This window comes from Plodia interpunctella, chromosome 1, assembly GCF_027563975.2.
Source record: "Plodia interpunctella isolate USDA-ARS_2022_Savannah chromosome 1, ilPloInte3.2, whole genome shotgun sequence".
Lineage (NCBI taxonomy): Eukaryota > Metazoa > Arthropoda > Insecta > Lepidoptera > Pyralidae > Plodia > Plodia interpunctella.
Window position 1 is genome coordinate 3,999,374 of NC_071294.1, and position 19,950 is coordinate 4,019,323.

General features: G+C 38.7%; 2 protein-coding genes across 7 annotated transcripts in view; both read left to right on the forward strand.

Moving 5' to 3' along the window:
- The window catches only part of Nipped-A, a 34,216-nt gene extending 16,494 nt beyond the window's left edge, over nucleotides 1-17,722 (forward strand). For 4 of the 5 annotated variants that reach the window (XM_053749495.2, XM_053749573.2, XM_053749652.2 and 1 more), the window contains exons 27-48: nucleotides 94-207; nucleotides 760-944; nucleotides 1,224-1,462; nucleotides 1,744-1,975; nucleotides 2,441-2,627; nucleotides 2,845-2,975; nucleotides 3,370-3,520; nucleotides 3,818-3,961; nucleotides 4,202-4,469; nucleotides 4,786-4,997; nucleotides 5,381-5,596; nucleotides 5,901-6,389; nucleotides 6,767-6,931; nucleotides 10,263-10,397; nucleotides 10,748-10,909; nucleotides 11,419-11,599; nucleotides 12,324-12,549; nucleotides 12,991-13,431; nucleotides 14,011-14,119; nucleotides 14,366-14,600; nucleotides 15,504-15,643; nucleotides 16,329-17,722. In XM_053749495.2, the coding sequence (XP_053605470.1) occupies nucleotides 94-207; nucleotides 760-944; nucleotides 1,224-1,462; nucleotides 1,744-1,975; nucleotides 2,441-2,627; nucleotides 2,845-2,975; nucleotides 3,370-3,520; nucleotides 3,818-3,961; nucleotides 4,202-4,469; nucleotides 4,786-4,997; nucleotides 5,381-5,596; nucleotides 5,901-6,389; nucleotides 6,767-6,931; nucleotides 10,263-10,397; nucleotides 10,748-10,909; nucleotides 11,419-11,599; nucleotides 12,324-12,549; nucleotides 12,991-13,431; nucleotides 14,011-14,119; nucleotides 14,366-14,600; nucleotides 15,504-15,643; nucleotides 16,329-16,625 (4,659 nt within the window). In that variant the 3' untranslated portion in view covers nucleotides 16,626-17,722. The remainder of the gene's footprint in view (nucleotides 1-93; nucleotides 208-759; nucleotides 945-1,223; nucleotides 1,463-1,743; nucleotides 1,976-2,440; nucleotides 2,628-2,844; nucleotides 2,976-3,369; nucleotides 3,521-3,817; nucleotides 3,962-4,201; nucleotides 4,470-4,785; nucleotides 4,998-5,380; nucleotides 5,597-5,900; nucleotides 6,390-6,766; nucleotides 6,932-10,262; nucleotides 10,398-10,747; nucleotides 10,910-11,418; nucleotides 11,600-12,323; nucleotides 12,550-12,990; nucleotides 13,432-14,010; nucleotides 14,120-14,365; nucleotides 14,601-15,503; nucleotides 15,644-16,328) is intronic. The other variant, XM_053749821.2, reaches the window with a different exon arrangement.
- Nucleotides 17,723-18,708: 986 nt separating this feature from the next.
- The window catches only part of mtgo (miles to go), a 46,410-nt gene continuing 45,168 nt past the window's right edge, over nucleotides 18,709-19,950 (forward strand). The window contains exon 1 of one of the 2 annotated variants that reach the window (XM_053750133.2): nucleotides 18,709-19,067. The gene's annotated coding sequence lies outside the window, so the exon portion shown is untranslated. The remainder of the gene's footprint in view (nucleotides 19,068-19,950) is intronic. The other variant, XM_053750047.2, reaches the window with a different exon arrangement.

The window sequence follows — 19,950 nt, forward strand, 5'->3', positions numbered from 1 at the left end:
AAAGATAATACAACTTTAATATAATTAATTTAAGATAATTAAGACCTGCGGCTCTTCCAATCCTGCGTGTATTAAGAGATTACTTTGTTTTAGATATTAGCACTGGACTTGTTGAAAGCGCGTGTTTCGGTAATGCCAGTTGAAACACGCAAAGTCTTCATTGGAAATGTTTTGGTTGGACTCATCGAGAAGACGAACGATGCCAAGGTATTTTTACTTTAATAGTGTTACTGTGTGTTATACTACTATATTTTAAGAAATGGTATTGAAAGCCAAGAAGGGATTACACATATCAAGTTAAGCAGAAGAGTTAAGGCAAGAGTGATGTTCTACGATGACTAAAGAATGGGGGACATGGAGAATACTCCATTCAAATCATTCGTCATTATTAATTATTTATAACAGCTATTAAACGCGCACTTTGCTTTTATAGCTTTTATAGCTATATCTTGTACGTTTAATCATTCTATTTATCCATCTCTTACTAATATTATCAAAATAGATTAAGTACCTCTTTGTAGATTTTCGCTAATTCATACCTTCATTTGGCCAAACTTGAAAACAAACCTGAAAACATATTCTAATACGACAAGTTAGCCTTTTACATTACTTTTGTATAACATCTCACAACAGTGAATACACATATAACAGTGAATTCAAAATATCGTCTTTGTATATCTCACAAAGACGTTATAGACTCAGAGAACAGGAGAGTATATGAAATAAAATATACAATTTATATGTGGTGTTGTATCATAGGTGTTGAAAGAAATCATCCGCATGATAGAAGGCTGGGTGAAGGCGCGTGGGGCGGCCGCCGCGGCGCCGTCGCTGCGGGAGAAATCCATACTACTGGCCAAGTTGATGCAGTACGTCGAGAAACGGTTCCCGGACGACTTGGAACTCAACGCGCAGTTCCTTGACATCATCAACTATGTCTACAGGTAACTTACAGTTATTTTTATTTTCAAAGTTTGTTAAATGTAGTTTCGACGAAAAAGAAGACGTGTGACCAATGTTACTTCAATTTTATTGCAACAATTTCTGAGGGTCTTCATAAAAAGATAAATTTTTTCTTCTTTGCACGAATGGTTAAGAAAGTTTTATTATCCAAGTAAATTGTAAACCATCCACGACCGATAAAAATTGGCTCTTATATTTATCGAAGATCTATAAAAATGATATTTGACTAGGAATTATATGTCTAAATTTTTCTATCTCAGGGACGACCAGCTAAAAATGACAGAGCTATCAATGAAACTGGAGCCGGCATTCCTGGCGGGTCTGCGTTGTCAACAGCCGCACATTCGCGCCAAATTCTTCGAGGTGTACGACCAAAGCGTGCGCCGGCGGATATTCGATCGATTGCTTTATATCATCTGCTCACAGAACTGGGATCATATCGGACAACATTTCTGGATCAAACAGTGCTTGGAGTTATTGCTTGTTACATGCGTGTCGAGTGAGTTCTAATTATACTTTCATACTTTTAATTACGACATCCGTGATCATAGGATAATAAATTGTTTGATTGATAAATTGTTTGATTGAATATATATATTCTCCGTACTTCAAACTATACATATGCAAAATTTGAAGAAGATTAGTTGAATAGATATATAAATACAATCTATAAATTTTTCATACTTTTTTCTTTTGAAATATGTAAATAGGTACATAAACTTTAGCTATATTTATTGTATTTATTTATTTTTCTATAGTTTTGCATTATTTTTGTTCCAGGTACCCAAATCAGACTATCAAATTCCAAATACCTACTTCCAAACATAGGAGCGGTGATCAACTGGGCGGACAGCGAAGAGCGCAAATCTTTCGCCATTTACAGCTCCGTGAAGGAAGAGTCGTCTGATGGGTTTAATATCTCAATCGACTCTGAGAAGGAAGACGTACTCGATATGGACCTCGATTCTAGCTCCAATCAGAAGGAGGATCTTACTAAGACCGTGAAAAATAGGTGAGTGTTATTTACGTACATAACTTCAAATCTTTTGCGTTCCTATTATATTCCTTGTTGTATTTTCATAACCATATCCAATTTATTTTGATAAAGATGGTCTTGGAAATAAAGGAAAATATTGAAGCAAGTTATTTAAAAAAAAATTGCAGTGATTGCACACTTGCTAAGGTGGGCCTTATCCATTTACATGTATGCGTGCCTTTTCAGTAACATCAATATGTATTTGTTTGTCAGTCTACTTAATTAGCTCGCCCAATTAGGGTTAACAAGGGCGGAGCCTTGTGCCCATCTCCCTGCGACTATTGTATTTATTGTCAGAGCTTGTAAGTATTCCGGCATTCCTATTTGTTGGCCCTTATGCTCCGTACAATTTAATAAAATATCACAAATCGAACGCTGCGATTTATTTCACGCCTTATAAAATTTTAACGTTATAAAATCTCTGGTTGTATTGTTCTATAGACAAGGTCTGCTGAACCAAATGGTGCTGAAGCAATGGGAGTTCCTGGAGCAGGCGCGACGGACGAGGACGGAGCAGCTGGTGACGGCGGCCGCCCAGCTCTGCCACATGGACGACAGCCTCGCGCACCACTCCTGGCTGAGGCTCTTCCCCAAGCTGTGGGCCGCGCTCGACGACCGCCAGCTGGGGGTAGCCCGGATTGTTAACTATATCTATCCAGTAGTTGATTAAAATTTGACGTCGGGTCTTTAGTTATATTTATACCGAATTGCAAAACAACATTACACTATTGAGTTAATGAATATACCTACATAATTCATTATTTTCTCTCCAGTTAGGATTTCAACAGTAAAAGTATTGTCAATACTATTCCGAATTCTTGTAAATTGATGTGTATATTTCTCAGACGGTGATGAACGAGATGGTGCCGTTCATAATCTCGGGCGTGCACGTGAACCAGCGCGACCAGCCGCTGAGCGCGCTTCACACTTTCATTGAAGCGCTTGCGAGGTGCAACCCGCCCATTAGCATCAAACCGTGAGTTTAACTTTGTGATACTGGTGTTTATATGTTTGTTTGAAACTGCTTTATGGCACATAATAAAATTTAAATAAAAAAAGTACAGCAATTAAAGAAAGAACTTATTATCAGTTTCACATACGCAATTCTGTATGTATAACAATGACGTGAAATAAAAACTTTTCCAGAATGTTTTACTACATAGTATAAAACAAAGAAGCTTCCCTCTTTCTTTCCCTATGTATACTTAGTTATTCATAAATGTTCATAAATAAAAAACTAATTTTAATGCGACATTTGTAATTAATTGTGTGATTCCTAAGGAAGGTTTCGGTGTATAATTTCTTACGGTTTTACCCGAGCGAGGCCGGGACGGGTCGCTAGTAATCGATAAATGTTCTTTATTATCCAGGCCTATGATGAAATACCTGGGCAAAACCCACAACTTATGGCACCGGATGACGCTCAACCTGGAGCAAATGGCCATCGATCAAGCGAGTGGCCGCGCTCTCAGGGAAGCCCCGGAGATATACGATTACGATGTCGAGAGTACCACACCAACGGTGAACTTTTATTATTATTATTGACCTCCATTCCTAATCTAATGCCTATTTATGCTCCAATGCTTATAATTAACTAAGCTGTTTTATTCCCATAGCTGGGCAAAGGTCACCCTCATTTTTTTTCAAGCTGTTTTCTTTTTCTCTCATCTGAGCGTATTCCCGTTCCTTCCGCAAACGAGGGTTTCCAGGCTGTTCTATCTAACGCATAATCCAACAATTTCTTTACAAAACTTTGTAGATTCAATTATCTATTTTGCCGTTACAGCTATTTAATATTTTCAATTTTATTTTGGACAGGAAATACTAGACTCGCTTAGTGATATGTATGAGCTGCTACAAGAAGAGGATATGTGGTCCGGACTGTGGCAGAAACACGCCCGCTACCGCGAGACCAACGTCGCAATCGCCTACGAACAGCAAGGTTTCTTCGAGCAGGCGCAGGTAATACGCCACCCTAACCATTATCTCTTACATATACACATTTTTATCCCGATATTCCCTCTGAAAGTCTCGGGATGCGACTTTATTACATTTTTGTTCTATGTAAAAATGCAAGAAGTAAAAATTTATACATTTGAAAAGTTGTATCTTGAGGTTTGGGTTTTAGAAGTGGTTTTAATGAAAGATTTATCGTTAGACAATCTTAATAAATTGAAAAATCGTTCGTCTTTTTCACACCAGGCTGCCTACGACGTCGCTATGGCTAAACTAAAGCAGGACTACGCGGCGAATCCCACTTACAACATGCACAAAGAATGCACACTGTGGTCTCAACACTGGCTCAAGTGTGCCAAGGAGTTGAACCAGTGGGATTCCCTTCTCGAGCTAGGGCTGAACAGGAGTGCTCGGGACCCGTTCCTGATTCTGGAGAGCTCGTGGCGCAACCCTAACTGGCCGACCATGAAGGAGGCGCTGGCCGAAGTGGAGTACAACTCTCCTAAGGAGCTAGGTAAGTCTTAGTTTTAATGTATAAATGTATGAAGAAAGAAAGAAAAATGTTTTATTTGGTATAAAAGAACATTACAAAAACAGAAAAATTAAATCTTATAACAATTTTGTGTATCAAAATAGTCCCCCCTCAGCATTTGTCGTTGACATTAACTTACTATGCCACCATCTTTTTATCCTATCTACTGGCATTATATATTTAAAATTACAGGAACCGTTTGGATAATGTCTACGGCACATTATCCAAACTTATTGTAGATATCTAGATAAATGAAATGTTTTTTTTTTAAGTTTATAATTTAAGACTTGTTCCTCAGCATGGCTGGTGAATCTATACCGCGGCTATCTCTGCATCTGCGCGGGCGGCGAACAACAGATCAACGGCGTGGAGCGTCACGCAGAAGCCGCCGCGGCGCAGTGTCTGCGAGAGTGGCGGCGCTTGCCGAGACTAGTGTCGCACGCGCATCTGCCGCTGCTGAGAGCCGCGCAACAACTCATGGAGCTGAGTGAAGCTGCACAGATACACACTGTTAGTGTTTATTCAACGTTTTTTTACATAAACTTTCATATAAAGTATAAATAAAGTCTTAATATTTGTACTATTAAGGCTCGTAAGAAAATATAAGTGTTTGAAGATGGAATTCACAATACGGAACGGATTAATCATAAATTAATGAGTACAGCCAAACCTGAAATTTTAAATGTATCACCACTAAAAGGCATAAGGCTGATTGATATTAGTATCATTTATTGACATAACGAAATGTAAAGCATAGGTTGATGACGACGTAGTTTTTACGAAAAAATCATATTGTAAAATCTAAGTTAATAAAATATAAAAAAGTCAATAAAATAAGATTTTCTAAAACATATCTACGATGCTAAATTAAATTAACGCTATCTCCTTCTCAGGGCCTCCTCCACAGTCGGCCGACGTCGCTCCACGACATGAAGGCGATAGTGAAGACGTGGCGCAACCGACTGCCCGTGGTCTGCGACCCGCTGTCGCACTGGGGCGCCATCTTCACGTGGCGCCAGCACCACTACCAGTTCATCGCCTCGCACTACGACAACCAGACTGAACACGCCTCGCACCCCAGCATGCTCGGCGTGCACGCTAGTGCGCAGGTAACTCTAGCCTCACGCTATGGACAGGCTCGCTCGTATAACACCAACTCCTTGGTTTAAAATTGCAGCTAGAATCATGCTAGGAGATAAAATTAACTGCATTGTGAAAACGTGCAAGAAATACCCTTGCAAAGTACAGCATTCTGTATATCACGCATATGTAGTTGTTTTCATTGAAGTATATAAATTATTAAAGTAGAATCGGCTTCGTAAAATGGACCGTTCAAAACAATAAACTGATTACTTTTTATAGGAAACTACAATTAAATCCAAAAACTATTTAAATAAAATTACCTCTTTTCAGGCGATTATACACTTTGCGAAAATCGCACGAAAACACAACTTATCAGGCGTGTGCCTTGACTCCCTTCACCGAATCTACACTATACCGAGCGTTCCCATCGTGGACTGCTTCCAAAAGATCAGACAGCAGGTCAAATGCCATATCCAAATGTCCTGGACCGAGGGGAAGGATGAGTTACAAGAGGGCTTAGACATGATAGAATCAACAAACTTCAAGTATTTCACAAAGGAGATGACTGCAGAATTCTACGCGTTCAAAGGGCTTTTGTTAGCCCAATTAGGACGTTCAGAAGATGCAAATAAGGCGTTCGCTGCGGCTGTTCAGTTGCACGACACACTGGTGAAGGCCTGGGCCCTTTGGGGAGACTACTTGGAGCAGATTTTCATAAGAGACCCTAGGCAGATAAATGTGGGAGTGTCGGCTATGACGTGCTTCCTGCACGCGTGCCGCCATCAGAATGAGTCCAAGTCGAGGAAGTATTGCGCTAAGGTAATAGTTAAAAAAGTATAACTAACAATCAATAAAAGTAAATCTTCTTTAACTATTTATATACTCATGACTAAATTTTGCCCGTCAGCTCCTTAAATCTTATCCAGTGCTTGTCTGAACTTATTATTTCACTGTTTGACGTCCACTCTGTAAATAAAACGGGTTAATAATAAATGTAAATTCATTTGTTTTTTAGCTTTTGCGTCATTTATTTAAATGAATGAGCACGCAAAGTGGGTTTGGCCCACTTGATGGGAAGCGATCACTAGTATATAGCAGCTGTTATTTGATCACAAAATAAAACTTATTAGTGTTGATTAAATTTTATATCGGATATTTTGGGTCCAGATATATTATATAATTTGTAAAATTTTCAGGTGCTATGGATGCTGAGTTTCGACGATGAAAAGAGCAGCCTAGCAGAATCGTTGGACAAGTATTCTGTAGGAGTACCACCAGTGCAATGGTTGCCCTGGATCCCGCAGCTGTTGGCTTGTCTGGTGCAGTACGACGGCAATGTCATACTCAATCTTTTGAGCCACGTGAGTGCTTTTCAGTTTTTTTAATACTTCATTTTTAGGAACTGTCTGTTCATGTCAATAATAGTCACAGATACCTGGATAGAATAAGAAATGTTTAAGTCAGAGAAATTAAAGGTAGCATCTGTAAATGAAAAAAAGTGAGGAGTAATGTATTGACTTGGTATGGACATTTAATGAACGAGAAAACGAATGTTTAACTAAAATAATGTTCAAATTCAAAATTCTTTATTAAATTTAGTATGATATACATCACTTATTGACGTCAAAAAAATTACTTAAACTAAGTCTTCCGAAGCGCCGGCTTCCAAAGCGCAGGTAAAGAAGAAGCGGCGCAACAAACTTCACCGCAGCCTTTTCTCCAAGGACGTCAATTAACAAATATAGGTCTTATACATATATTAAAAATTAGGAGGACGAATTTACATCATTATTAAAAATGTCAAAATTTGAATGAATTGAATTGAATTTGAATATATATATATATATTTATAACAGTTTGTAACCTATCTTTTAAGTAAGGAGGCAATTAGCTCAATTGATTTAGAATCAAAACCGTGCTGACTAAGCTTTTGCAAAAGTGTTTCATGACACAATGATCTTCAGAATTTTAGCTGTTTAAAAGTTTTAATGATGTCACTAGGTTCTATGTGTGAAAACTTAAAATTAGATATACAGCATTACTAGGACTTGAATTTATATGAGAACTGAGTTCTAGAGGTATGTTAGTAAAATAATTTTCAAATAAATCAGCTATATCTTTTTTCGAAGTCGTTTTTTTATTATTATAATTAATTTCTGGAATGCTTTCCTTGACTACTGTTTTACCAATTTCTTTATTAATAACATTCCAAGTCTCTTTCATTTTGTTAGAAGCCTTATTAATTTTATTTTTAATATAATTAGATTTGTCTTGCCCACATACGTTTTTGAAATTTTTTGAATAACTCCTAACATATTCTACGAAATTGGTATCGAACCTATATTGTTTTTGGGCATATAAATCAAAAATTTTTTGTCTGCTTTTATATATACCTAATGTAGCCCATTCATTAAACTTTAATTTGTTATGCCGCTTTTTTTTTTTGTTTAAAAGTATCAGTGAAGACTCCAGAAATAGTACTAAATAAAATATTATAGTGTTCATTAGGATTGGTGCCAGTATATGTGACTGAACACATTTTATTCTGTAATGAACTTTTAAATTTGCAAATATTATGGTTGGTGATTGGTCTGCATGTAATTATTTCCTCGCTAGGACGTTCTTTGGTAAAAGTTATAAATTGGCCGCAATGGTCAGATGGTAATTTAGAAAAAACTGATTTATTTAATAATATTTGATTGCTAAAAAGTTATCAATGCATTTGGCAGAAGTGGCGGTAATACGGATTAGTTCTGAAAAAGCATTTACTAAACCAAAACTTTTGAAAAGATTTTGAAATTGGATACTTTCTGTGGAGTCAATTAGAATGTCAATGTTTAAATCTCCGCAAACAATTAACTTTTTTTTACTTTGTGAAGCTAGTATGAGAACATCTTCCATTACTTTTAAAAAATCTTTAAGTTTACTAATGAGTGGGCTGTACACACAAATAATAATATGGTCCTCAAGCTCAGCACAGGATACCTCAGCACAGCGCTCAAGAAAAAGTTTCACTATATCTGTTTGCTCTTTACTGCGTAGACCATTTTTTACATGAATAACTGAACCGCCTCTAGTTTTAGACTTTCTCTTAAAGCAGCTTACAATATTATAGTTGTTTAAACTGATCATCATATCACTCTCTAAGATCCAATGCTCAGTTAAACATAAAATGTCAACATTAAGTTTTTCTAAAAACAATTCAACAATTAATTCCTTGCCGGCAAGGCCTTCTAGGTTTTGGTGTACTATTCTCAGTTCATATGACCTTCCTGTTGTCTGCTTATATAGTTTAAATCTAATTTATCTACAGAGTTACCATCACAAAATATTGGCAATTCTGTAGAAGTCTCCTTATAAATAGTTTTTTGTTTACAATGTAAACTCGTCCAAAAATTTATAGTATAAGCTACCAATGTAGCAAGTATCCGTCTATGAAACTTGGAGAGATAAATATTCTTATCTTTAATCATTAAACATTCACCAATAAAATTATTAGTGTCAAAGAAAACTAATTTACTATCATGACAACATGTCGCAATATGTATTAGATTATTAGAATAGTGAATGTTTTTATTCTTTGATGGAGGCTGGCAACTAAGATATGGAAAGGCGCAAATTATAACTTTATATACATTTAACGTATTCAAACTATGAAGACCACAAATTATATCTTTTTTACATAAATTATTACAGTTACCTATAAGGAGTACTATAGTTGAGTTTCTGTTAAAGGTAGTCGCTATGATACTCTCTATTATATGGGTGTAGGATGCATTAGGCAGACAATAGTTTGTAACATTCTCTAGGTGTTGGTTGAACAAGTAACCCATATTACGCCCTACACTATCAGAAAATATCAAAGTATTATGAGAGACATCCGCGTCAGCACAGCCAAGCCTAGTATATTTATGCAAATTACCTTCACATGGAGAGAGAGTTGGTAGGGAGTCACTGATTTCGGGCTGGTTAAACGTGCCACAGGTACATAAGTTACTTGCAGAGTGAAGTTTCTCTCCAATATACCTATTGTCTTCAATCAATGACTCCATATCAATCACATGTTCGGTGACTGCCTGCAATGATGAATCAATTGTCTTCATGAGATTGGAGCATCGCTCTTCAAGTTCTGTGATGTAAGATTTCAGTCTGGCTATGTCGGCACAGTACAACTCCTGACTATTACTTTCTGTTAGTGCTAATTTAGAGGAAACATCATTGAACATTTTGAAACCAGATTTCAACAAACGGGATTTATTAGTATTTATTCTTAACTGTAAGTTATTTTTCTTTATAATCTTGTTTAACTTTTTAACGTGAAAGTAACGTGTTGAACGTGAAGGTAAATGGTTACAGAACAAATTCTTTTCTTGGAGCCTCTTGGGTGATCAAGTAAGAGATGGAGAGACTGTGTATGACAGGCAATAGATACTTATAAAGAGAAAATACATATTGCGCTCATTAATTGACTCAAATAACGGGAAATGGTAAGAAAAATGATTGTCAAATTATAGTTACAAGTACGTCAAGGTCACTCCCGACATAATATATGTGGTGTGAGATATATTATGTCAGGAGATCATAACCGCTGTACATTCGAAAATGTAAATAAGGCGGCTTGCGTTATTGCGATTTATTTTCAATTAAATCTTCTTGGTTTATTTCCAACCTATGAATGTAATTCGGTTCCAGGTTGGCAGACTATTCCCACAAGCAGTATACTTCCCCATCAGGACGTTGTATTTGACGCTGAAGATCGAACAGCGCGAGAGACATAAGACCGCTGAGAACATCGCGGCGCACATACCACAGCCAACTACTTCCGCGGTCAGTTTATTATTTCTTTTTAACCCCCGACGACAGGAATTGAGGAGTTAAAAATTTATCGTGTTCGTGTATCTGTATGTCTGTCTGTGGCATCGTAGCAGCCAAACCGCTCTTTTTTAGAGGATGGCAAATCCAACTGGACCCATACCTACTTTTTTTTTACTTTTACGATCTGTTAATAATTATTATAGGTTGTTGTCAGATTTTTGTCCTTGGGACTGCTATTGTTGCTACATCTGATAAGGATATGTGACCCTTAGTCACTTTCTACGAAATCCACAGGAGAATATTCCAGGGCGGGGACTATACGCAACACCATCACATTAATTGAGAATTGATTTATTATCCAGACTGGCACAAAGTTGCCGGAGAGCACATCATCCAGCTCCTCGAGCGCAGAGACGGGGCCCATCAAGGCGACGCTGCCCATGTGTCGCTGCTCCAAGATCATGCAGCTGCAGCGGGAGATACACCCCACCGTCTTGTCCTCGCTCGAGGGCATCGTGGATCAGGTCAGTAGCTGGACCGGTTGTGATGCGGTTCATGATTTTACGTCGCTTCAATTTCTAGGACAATGCATTGTTATGATGATAGGCATGATCTGATGGTGGTGCATCCAAGATCGGTCCCAACAAGGCGACTTCTCAACAGTTTGCAGCACGGACATGTTCTTTTTGTTACGCGTTGAATGCAAAAAGTCTGACAATAAATTGTAATAAACTTAACAAACATACAGTCTGTTAAACCCTTTGAACGCCGTGGACACCTTTAGACGTCCAGCCGGAATCTTTCCTGAGACGCCAACGACTTCTTAAGAATGTGAAGAAAACGAACATGATTTTAGACGAACTACATATTTTTGCCATTGCAATAGCAAATAGTGTTTCCATCTAACAGGAGACAGCGCTCTCATTTGATTTCTTCACTTCACTTGTACATAAATACGCGCGAAACATACAATAAAGGGGACCGTGTGAAGATCGTCTGCAAATTGCATTACCAAATTGATATCGGTTGTCAGATGGTATGGTTCCGCGAGAACTGGTACGAGGAGGTGCTGCGCCAGCTGCGCGCGGGGCTGGCCAAGTGCCACGTGGTGGCCTTCCACCACCAGGCCGCCGTCGCCGACGCCACCGTCACGCCGCACACGCTCAACTTCATCAAGAAGGTCGTCTCCACGTTCGGCATCGGCATCGGGATCAGTGAGTTCACCGTTCTCTGTTTATTTTAATTTTAAACAACTTTGAAAAGGATGTGGAGAAATGTTTTTAATCCTCGACGACAGGAGGTGTAAATTTAAGGCTTTTATGTATTTTTGTATATCTGTATATCTGTCCGTAGCATCGTAGCAAACGGCTGGACCGTTTTCGATCTAGTTTTTTTATTTGAAAGATAATTCTTAGATATATTTGGAAAATGTACGTTCAGCGGTTTGGTAACCGTCAGCTCTTTTCTAGCAGATCAGATGAAGCTAAAATTTTCGGAGGTGTTTTCTTAAATTTTTATAGCACTGAGCAAGCAAACAGGCATGCAGCACTCATGATAGGAAGTGACCACCGCAGCCTATGGACCAGCCTGCAACACCAACGGTGTCACATGCGCGTTGTCGGCTGACATTCTAATAAGGGTCAAATCTATTCCTCGTAAGGCCGTTTATCTGGTTACCTCTGGGTTTCCGGTTTCGTCATCCTAGCTTTTACGGATTGTGTGGATAAAATAACAGTTAGTATACGCCCGCTTCCTATAAATTTTCTCAGATGATCTGATTGGACGAGCGTCGTGGACAAATTTCCTTACTTATATATGCTTGCTGTGCGCACTCACCCGCTTACTTCCAGGTCTACCGAACTTATGTATGTATATTGATTGTGACGTCTGCCTAGCGAAGGTCGCCTCTCAGGAGCACTCCATTTTGTATGTCTACAGAAAGTGTTTCAAGTAGTGTAAGTGGTGCCTTATCTTCAGCTGGATCGGAGAGCCTGGCGAGGCGCGCGCAGGCCACCGTGCAGGACCCCGTGTTCCAGAAGATGAAGACTCAGTTCATCGCAGACTTCGACTTCAAGCAACCCAACGCGATGAAACTGCAAAACCTTATTCAGAAACTACGGAAATGGGTCAAGATTTTGGAGGCCAAAACTAAGGTTCTGCCCAAGTAAGTGCATGGGTTGAGCGAGTTTTCAATTCGGCGAACGCCGTCGCGATTTCTTTTCGCAGTCTGAACGTTACAGCGTTTGTTACAATGAATGTTTGACTGCGTCCGGCTGCGAAAAGCAAACACGATCGAGTTCCTACTTGAAAATTCGGACAAAGCGTTATAACTTGAGTAAGGTAAATTGTATTTATTTCAACTATGATGTGAAATTCCATATATTCCTGTCATGTCATTTCATTATTCATTTTCGATCTTATTTCGTTTTATATTACAACTTATACTCACACTTCCCATTTATTATGCATTAACTTCATGACAACTTTTTTACTTTAAAAAAAAAATCTAAATTCATGTTTATTAATTTATATTCTATTCAATCATTTTTACAGCATTTTAAATAATTACAATTCAGGTGACCAATGCGTATTTTATCACTTCCAGATCATTCCTAATCGAGGAGAAATGCAGATTCCTATCCAACTTTAGCTTGAAAACGGCCGAAGTGGAGCTGCCCGGGGAGTTTCTCCTCCCGAAACACACGCACTACCACGTCCGTATCGCGCGCTTCATGCCGCGAGTTGAGATTGTCCAGAAACATAACACATCTGCGCGTAGGCTCTACATACGAGGACACAACGGGAAGATCTACCCGTATCTAGTGGTCAACGACTCGGGGCTCGGCGAGGCGAGGCGGGAGGAGCGCGTGTTGCAGCTGCTGAGGATGCTCAACCATTACTTGGGGAAGCAGAAGGAGACCTCACGCAGATTCCTGCACTTCACCGTACCTCGCGTCGTCTCCGTGTCCCCGCAGATGCGGCTTGTTGAAGACAATCCTAGTTCTATATCGCTTTTGGATATTTATCGGACTGAGTGCGCTAATCGGTGAGTTGTCGTCGATTGATTTGTTGTTATTTTATTAATTAATGCTCTTCGTCATTTTATTATTTATTAGTAATCAAATTCTTAAACAGGTTTTTCATTTTAGCCCTGATAAGAATATTTACGAAGAAAATGTTATAGCTATGTGAATATAAATGGTATCACTTAAACCTTCGGGAATATATTGTATAAATAACTTAACTACACAAAAATTAGTTGCGTGGTTTACAATAATTTCTTATTATGCAGATCAGAAATAAAGAACAGACAGCGGAGGCAACTTTGTTTTATACTATACAGTGTGGCCGTACTCACTCATCTCTGCATACCCAGTTGCTTTAGGGGTTGTGAAGCAGCGAAACCCAGGTGTCAGCGTAATGAAAATAACATTCAAATTTTGAAGATTAGGTTGTGACTTTACAACCGGCCTCCTGTCTGACGTCATCCCTCCTTGGGAATACTATTGTTGCCTATCAGCTGCCTAGGCTACATGCAGTGATTAGTCCGTATATATTTTTTATTTATTTAAAATGTTATCCTTTTTACTTTTTACGTTAAAACGTTGTTTTGTTATTGATATAGGGGTGTGGAGTACGACGCGCCCGTGGCGCGCTACTACGAGCGCCTGGCGGCCGTGCAGGCGCGCGGCACGCAGGCCTCGCATCAAGTGCTGCGCGACATCTTGAGAGAGGTCGATACTTTATTTTATTCGCTTTCATTCATATCAACTATATTATTTCCAACACTGGTGTCATATTTTATTCAAGTCGCCTAGAGGCATTGGAAATGACATAACCGACATCTAGTGGCAAGTAGTCGCATACACTAACGAATTAAATTGGCAAATCCAAACTTTACAAATAATATATAGGTATACTAGTATGCATGAGTATAATAGAAACTGTATAGTTGTTATTACTTGCCATATATCTTTCAGGTACAAGCGACAATGGTGCCGAAGGGCATGGTGCGCGAATGGGCTGCGGCCACCTTCGCGGCCCCCACCGACTACTGGACTTTCCGCAAGATGCTTACCCTACAACTATCTCTAGCAAGCTTCGCGGAATACGTCCTCCATCTCACCAGACTCAACCCAGATATGATGTACGTGCATCAAGACTCCGGCCTACTGAATGTCTCTTACTTCAAGTTCGATGTAGATGACACCACAGGTAAGGAATTAGTGTAGTTACAGCATCTTGCATTAACAGTTTCTGAATAACACGCTTGTAGCCCTTTCACGGACACGCAATGAAACACAAAAGCAGTTTATTTTTTATAACATTTGTAGACGTTAAGTGTCTTGCAATAGGTTAAAGATGGTGTATGACCGGGCTAAATGTATGCCCAGTTTATGGCCAGGTGTTAACGCTGCACGCTTCGCTTGCTTTAAATAATGGGTTGTGTTTTCAGCATGTTGACGTCGATATGAGTAATCGTTTTTTATTTTGTAGATATTTTTGCATGCGGAAAGATATTGTGGTTTTTATTTCTGGTACAGATAATACGGTCCTTTGGGAGTTGTGTTTGCGTTTTTATTTTTTTCTTATACTAACTTAAACTTTTCGGGAAACCGAAACTAACATGTCACCGGTTGCCGCTGATATTTGTAGAAGCTTGTTCGTATGTATGACTTATTGTTTTTAATACCGTAACATAATATAAATATTACAATAGACAAGCACGTGATAAATAAAATATTATTTAGCCAAAACAGTAATTACGTTTCGATAGATATAGTTATTGAGCTATTTCCGACATTGTTTACACTTGACTCGTTGAATGCGGCCAGTCTAAACAACGACGCAACGCTTGTGATGATTTGAATTTTGTTGGGGATTTTATTCACGGTCACCTGACTACTACCACTGTACTCGATTAGTAACGCATGTTTTGCCGCATTCAACGTGTCAAGTTCCTTCAGTCATCAAATTACTTAATATGTTTATTTAACATTAAAAACATTTATTTTTGTTCATAAGAAATCATGATGAAATTATCAATAAATACTATAAATCCCATTATTATCGTCTCTTTAAACGGAACACGATTTTGACAACATTTGTCCGGCCCAGGTGAGCTGGACGGCAACCGTCCGGTACCGTTCCGGCTGACGCCGAATATCTCGGAGCTGCTGACCACCATCGGTATCACCGGTCCGCTTACCGCATCCGCCATCGCGGTCGCCCGCTGTCTTGTTACACCCAACTTTAAGGTAAACATTTCAAAATACATTCGTTCAGAGATGATTTTGTCCAGGAGAAAACCCATATTTGCACGCTTATAATGCTTAGTAAAGAAATTATACAACGAATAGTTTCGCTTAGCTAAAAAAAATCTATTATAAACTAAAAGTGGTCGTTCAAACCAGTCTTACGTTTTCTTTCGTTTTTCGTCAGAAGTCTGCAGTGACATCGGCGAATTTGTAATGAGTTACTTTATAAAAATATATTCATTTTTGCGATGTTCATTGTATTACTTGAAATTTGAAATGGTAATTTTAAATTGAAAATATTTTATAAATAAAACGCATGCTATTCAAATGACTTAATTTGGATGATCACATTTCCGCTTCCTTATGAAAGAGAGTGACATATGCTTTTCCCTCGTTTATCGAGGATAGAATAAAAAAGATAATCAAATCATTAAAGATACGACATAGTAAAGTAGAATAGAAGCAGCTTCCCGGTTACTGCATAAGACGTTAATTTTTTAATTCATAATATCACTTTAACATCATAACAGCATTTTTGCTTAGTATTGCATGGAGACGCAATACTACTTAGTTATTAGTAGTTATTTTATGGTACGATGAAATATTAATAATTTTCAAAATTTCTGAAAATACACCCACTCGTACCATGTAGAACAATATTATCTCACTTTGAAACCACTTACAGATTCAATCAATACTCCGCACCATACTACGCGACGAAATGGTCACCGGTTACAGGAAGCGTTTGGAGGACAAATCGGGAATACCCACAGCAGGCACGTCTTCTGAATCCAAACCAATGGAAATTGACAACGAAACTGTAGTCAATATGGTCAACAAAGCTGTCACCGTGATTATGAATAGACTTAATTCCTTAGCTCTCTTTGACGGCCCTGACAGCAAAGTGGCAACCCTAGTTACGGCCGCCAATAACCACGACAACCTCTGTCGAATGGACCCTGCGTGGCACCCTTGGTTGTAAATAACTAAGTTTTTGACATTTCATCATAATATCTCTATATTATAACAACAAGAATAACAACTAAAATGTCTATCTAAACATTTTACTTGTTATATGCATGAGACATGACATGAGAATCTCCAAGACTCAATAAGTTACGTCATTTAAGACGATGAAGAAATAGATAACACATAGAGAAATTATTGAACCAGACGTTGATTTGCCTTATGTAGATTATTAAAATATCTAGTTATGGAATGCGGCTGATATGTAAAAAATTAAACGCAGACGCCAAGTTATGCAGCAAATTAGAATTGAATACTAAATTCAAGAGGATTGATAATATTGTCAACCAAAAGACCCAAGGTTAAGAGACCTAACCACAGGACCTAGCATTAAACTATTTTCAATGTATGATGCGTTATATGACACTAGCACGATATCCCCGTACCATTACGGGGAATAATACCATTATTATAAAAGAACGACATACGCACTTATGTATGTCTTGACGATTGTCACTCAACATAGCTTACATTGTTGATAGCATAGTGCCAATCAGTGACAGTTAAAATTGTAACAATCTTGTAGCAAATTGGCGAAATTTGTTACATTTCAGCCAATTGCAGAGCTCATGGGTATAAAGTTAATGCATATTTTATTACCCATACCCGTTATTAGTTCCAAGTCATAACAAGGAATTTCTATTTGCCATCCAATTATATTTACCAGAGTAGTCGTCCTGGAACATATTTATAGTCTGACAGTTTTTGTCTACATAATTACTTAATATAATTGACTTGAAGAGAAATATGGACAGCAGTACTTTACGCAGTACAAAGTACAGGTAATAGAAATGATTTATTCACCATTATACTATGAACGACGTAGTAATGCTATAACAGAAGAGAAAACTGGTGCATTTGTCAAAATGTCTATTTCAATTGCCAATTTAACTAACATTTGTTGAACTTTTTAATTTAGAACTATGTACCTTAGTGTATTAATTAGTTTAAGTAAAAATTTATAAACATGAACAGACTGAGTGAGCGATGTTAACAGATGCAGAATTCTGATCTCTCGAATAAGTTTTGAAATAATAAAGTTAGTACATATGAGCAAAATTGTTTCATTTAACTAGCGCATTAGCACATAATAGGATAACGTCGGTGCATTTGAAATGAATTGCCGATTGCATGTGCATGAGTGACAGCGGGTACCGGCACAGGTGAAAGTACCGGCATCAAGTGCGGCTAACAAGCGGCCCCCGCGCCCCCGCCGCCCGCGCGCCACCCCGTGCCCGCAATCTCACTCTATCGCTAGATAGTAAAACTGATTTCATCACGCTAACAATGGGAAAGAAAGTGCAATAATTGTAGGATAGTCAGGAACTGTTTGCGTATTCAACAGGCCACAATGCGGGATCAATGTGATAATGGTGGTTTCATTCGCCCTCACGACTATTGTATTATTTGTTGTTATTAATATATGGGTATGTAAATAGAAATGCATGTGTTTATTTCACTTGTTGTATGTGTAGTCATGCAAATATTGTCATCACGCTATACTATAGTTTGTACTAGGAGTACCTGCTCATTTTTAATATTTTGTCCTTTGGCAATATTTTCTTTTGGAATTTTACATACATTTCTCTTTTCTTTGGTAAGCTTATCTGATTTACCTGATTGCGATAGTGATTATAAGTTATGATAGAACAGCAAATTACAAAACGTAGGTAGCGATTGATTTTTATAGATTTCAGAATTCAGATACAACTGATTTTGATAACTCAAAAGTTTGATTTTATTGCACTTGATACATTGATTGCACTTGATTTTATTGACTTGAGTCCTTGTTTGGGAATTTGAAGAAAACAGCAGCGTTTCGTTATTGACAATTTGTAATTTAACAGACATTCGTTTATCTTAGCAACCTCGAAGGCTGCGAACTTCTCTATAAATAATATATTCCGGTCGATATGAGTCTGATGGAGGCAGACGTCTGTAAGACGGTGGTTGGGAGCCAGCTGTCTAGTTGTCACGTTGTAATTCGTGCGGCGGCGGGCGTCGCGTTGCTAGGCGGCGGTGCGACGGGCGGCCGCCGGAGCGGCGACGTGGCCGCGCGCCCGCGCCCCTCCGCCAGCGCCAGTCCGCCCCGCGGCGTCGAGTGATGCGCCGGTGTGTCGCGTGTCCCCTCACTTCACCGTTTAGTGTCCGACCTCTGTAACCGACCGTTTATGACTTTCGACAACCCCGCCCTGTGCATTTTTCCGAGTTGCATTTCGATCAGTGCGAAGAGTGCGTCGGCAACGGGCGATCTGCGGAGGTGTCGGTCGCTCCCCCCGCATTTATTTATGTTGTCGTTTTGGTGTAGTGAATATTTGTGTTGTACGGACTATTACCGTATTATCTGTGCGATCGAGTCAACTGGATATTTTTAAAGATCGACACTTTTATCGTGAAGGTGAGTGAAATTTCCTTTCCGGCGAATGCTACTCCTCCTTAAGAGATATTAGCCTCGCCTCTACGTGGCGGCAGTCTCGTCGATATGCTCGGAAATGTCGAGAGCTGAGTGCGTTGCGATCGCTCGCGAAATTGTTTGATTTGTAGATCTACTTGCTTTACTTCACCCACGTAAGCATTGTTGAGCTGCGAAATTCTGCGATATGTAAACTGTTACTTTCATAAACTGTTTTCATAATATGACGTCATCTCTATTATTGTTTCATAGTATTATGAATAACTATCTGTTCGATACGCAAGCGAATAGAAAGAGTTTGCATCACGGGACTGATGAGAATCTTATTAGATTTGGTCCTATCCCACTGTACCATATGGTGGACGGAAGCGAGTGGATAAGAAAACATAGAGGAGAGCGGGCGTCGGCGCGGGGTGGTGCGCGGCCGGTCGACCGACCGCATTCCATATGGAATGCCGGATTATACGCAATGTCAGTGTGACTGCGGGCTGAGTGCCCCTTTGCTGCACTCACCGATGCACATTTGCAATGCTACTTTATACGTGTGTCGTTACTTTCGAGATGTCTATTCATATTTGGTAATTATTATTGTTGCGTCAACGGACATGACGGCGCAAGTCTGGAGCCCTAACACCCACACTTTGGTATATTTAGCGATCATCAATTAGTCGATAAATGTTCTATTAAAACGTCTTGACTTCATTATGTAATAGTAACCTGTATGTAAACAAATTATCTAATATAGATATGATTTTTTATTACTAGGCGTTAGTGTAGCTTAGGATTTATATTTCAAAGTTTTCATTATTTTAAATCACAAATACACAAACACATTAAATTTACAAATTTTATTACTAACTTGTTAAGA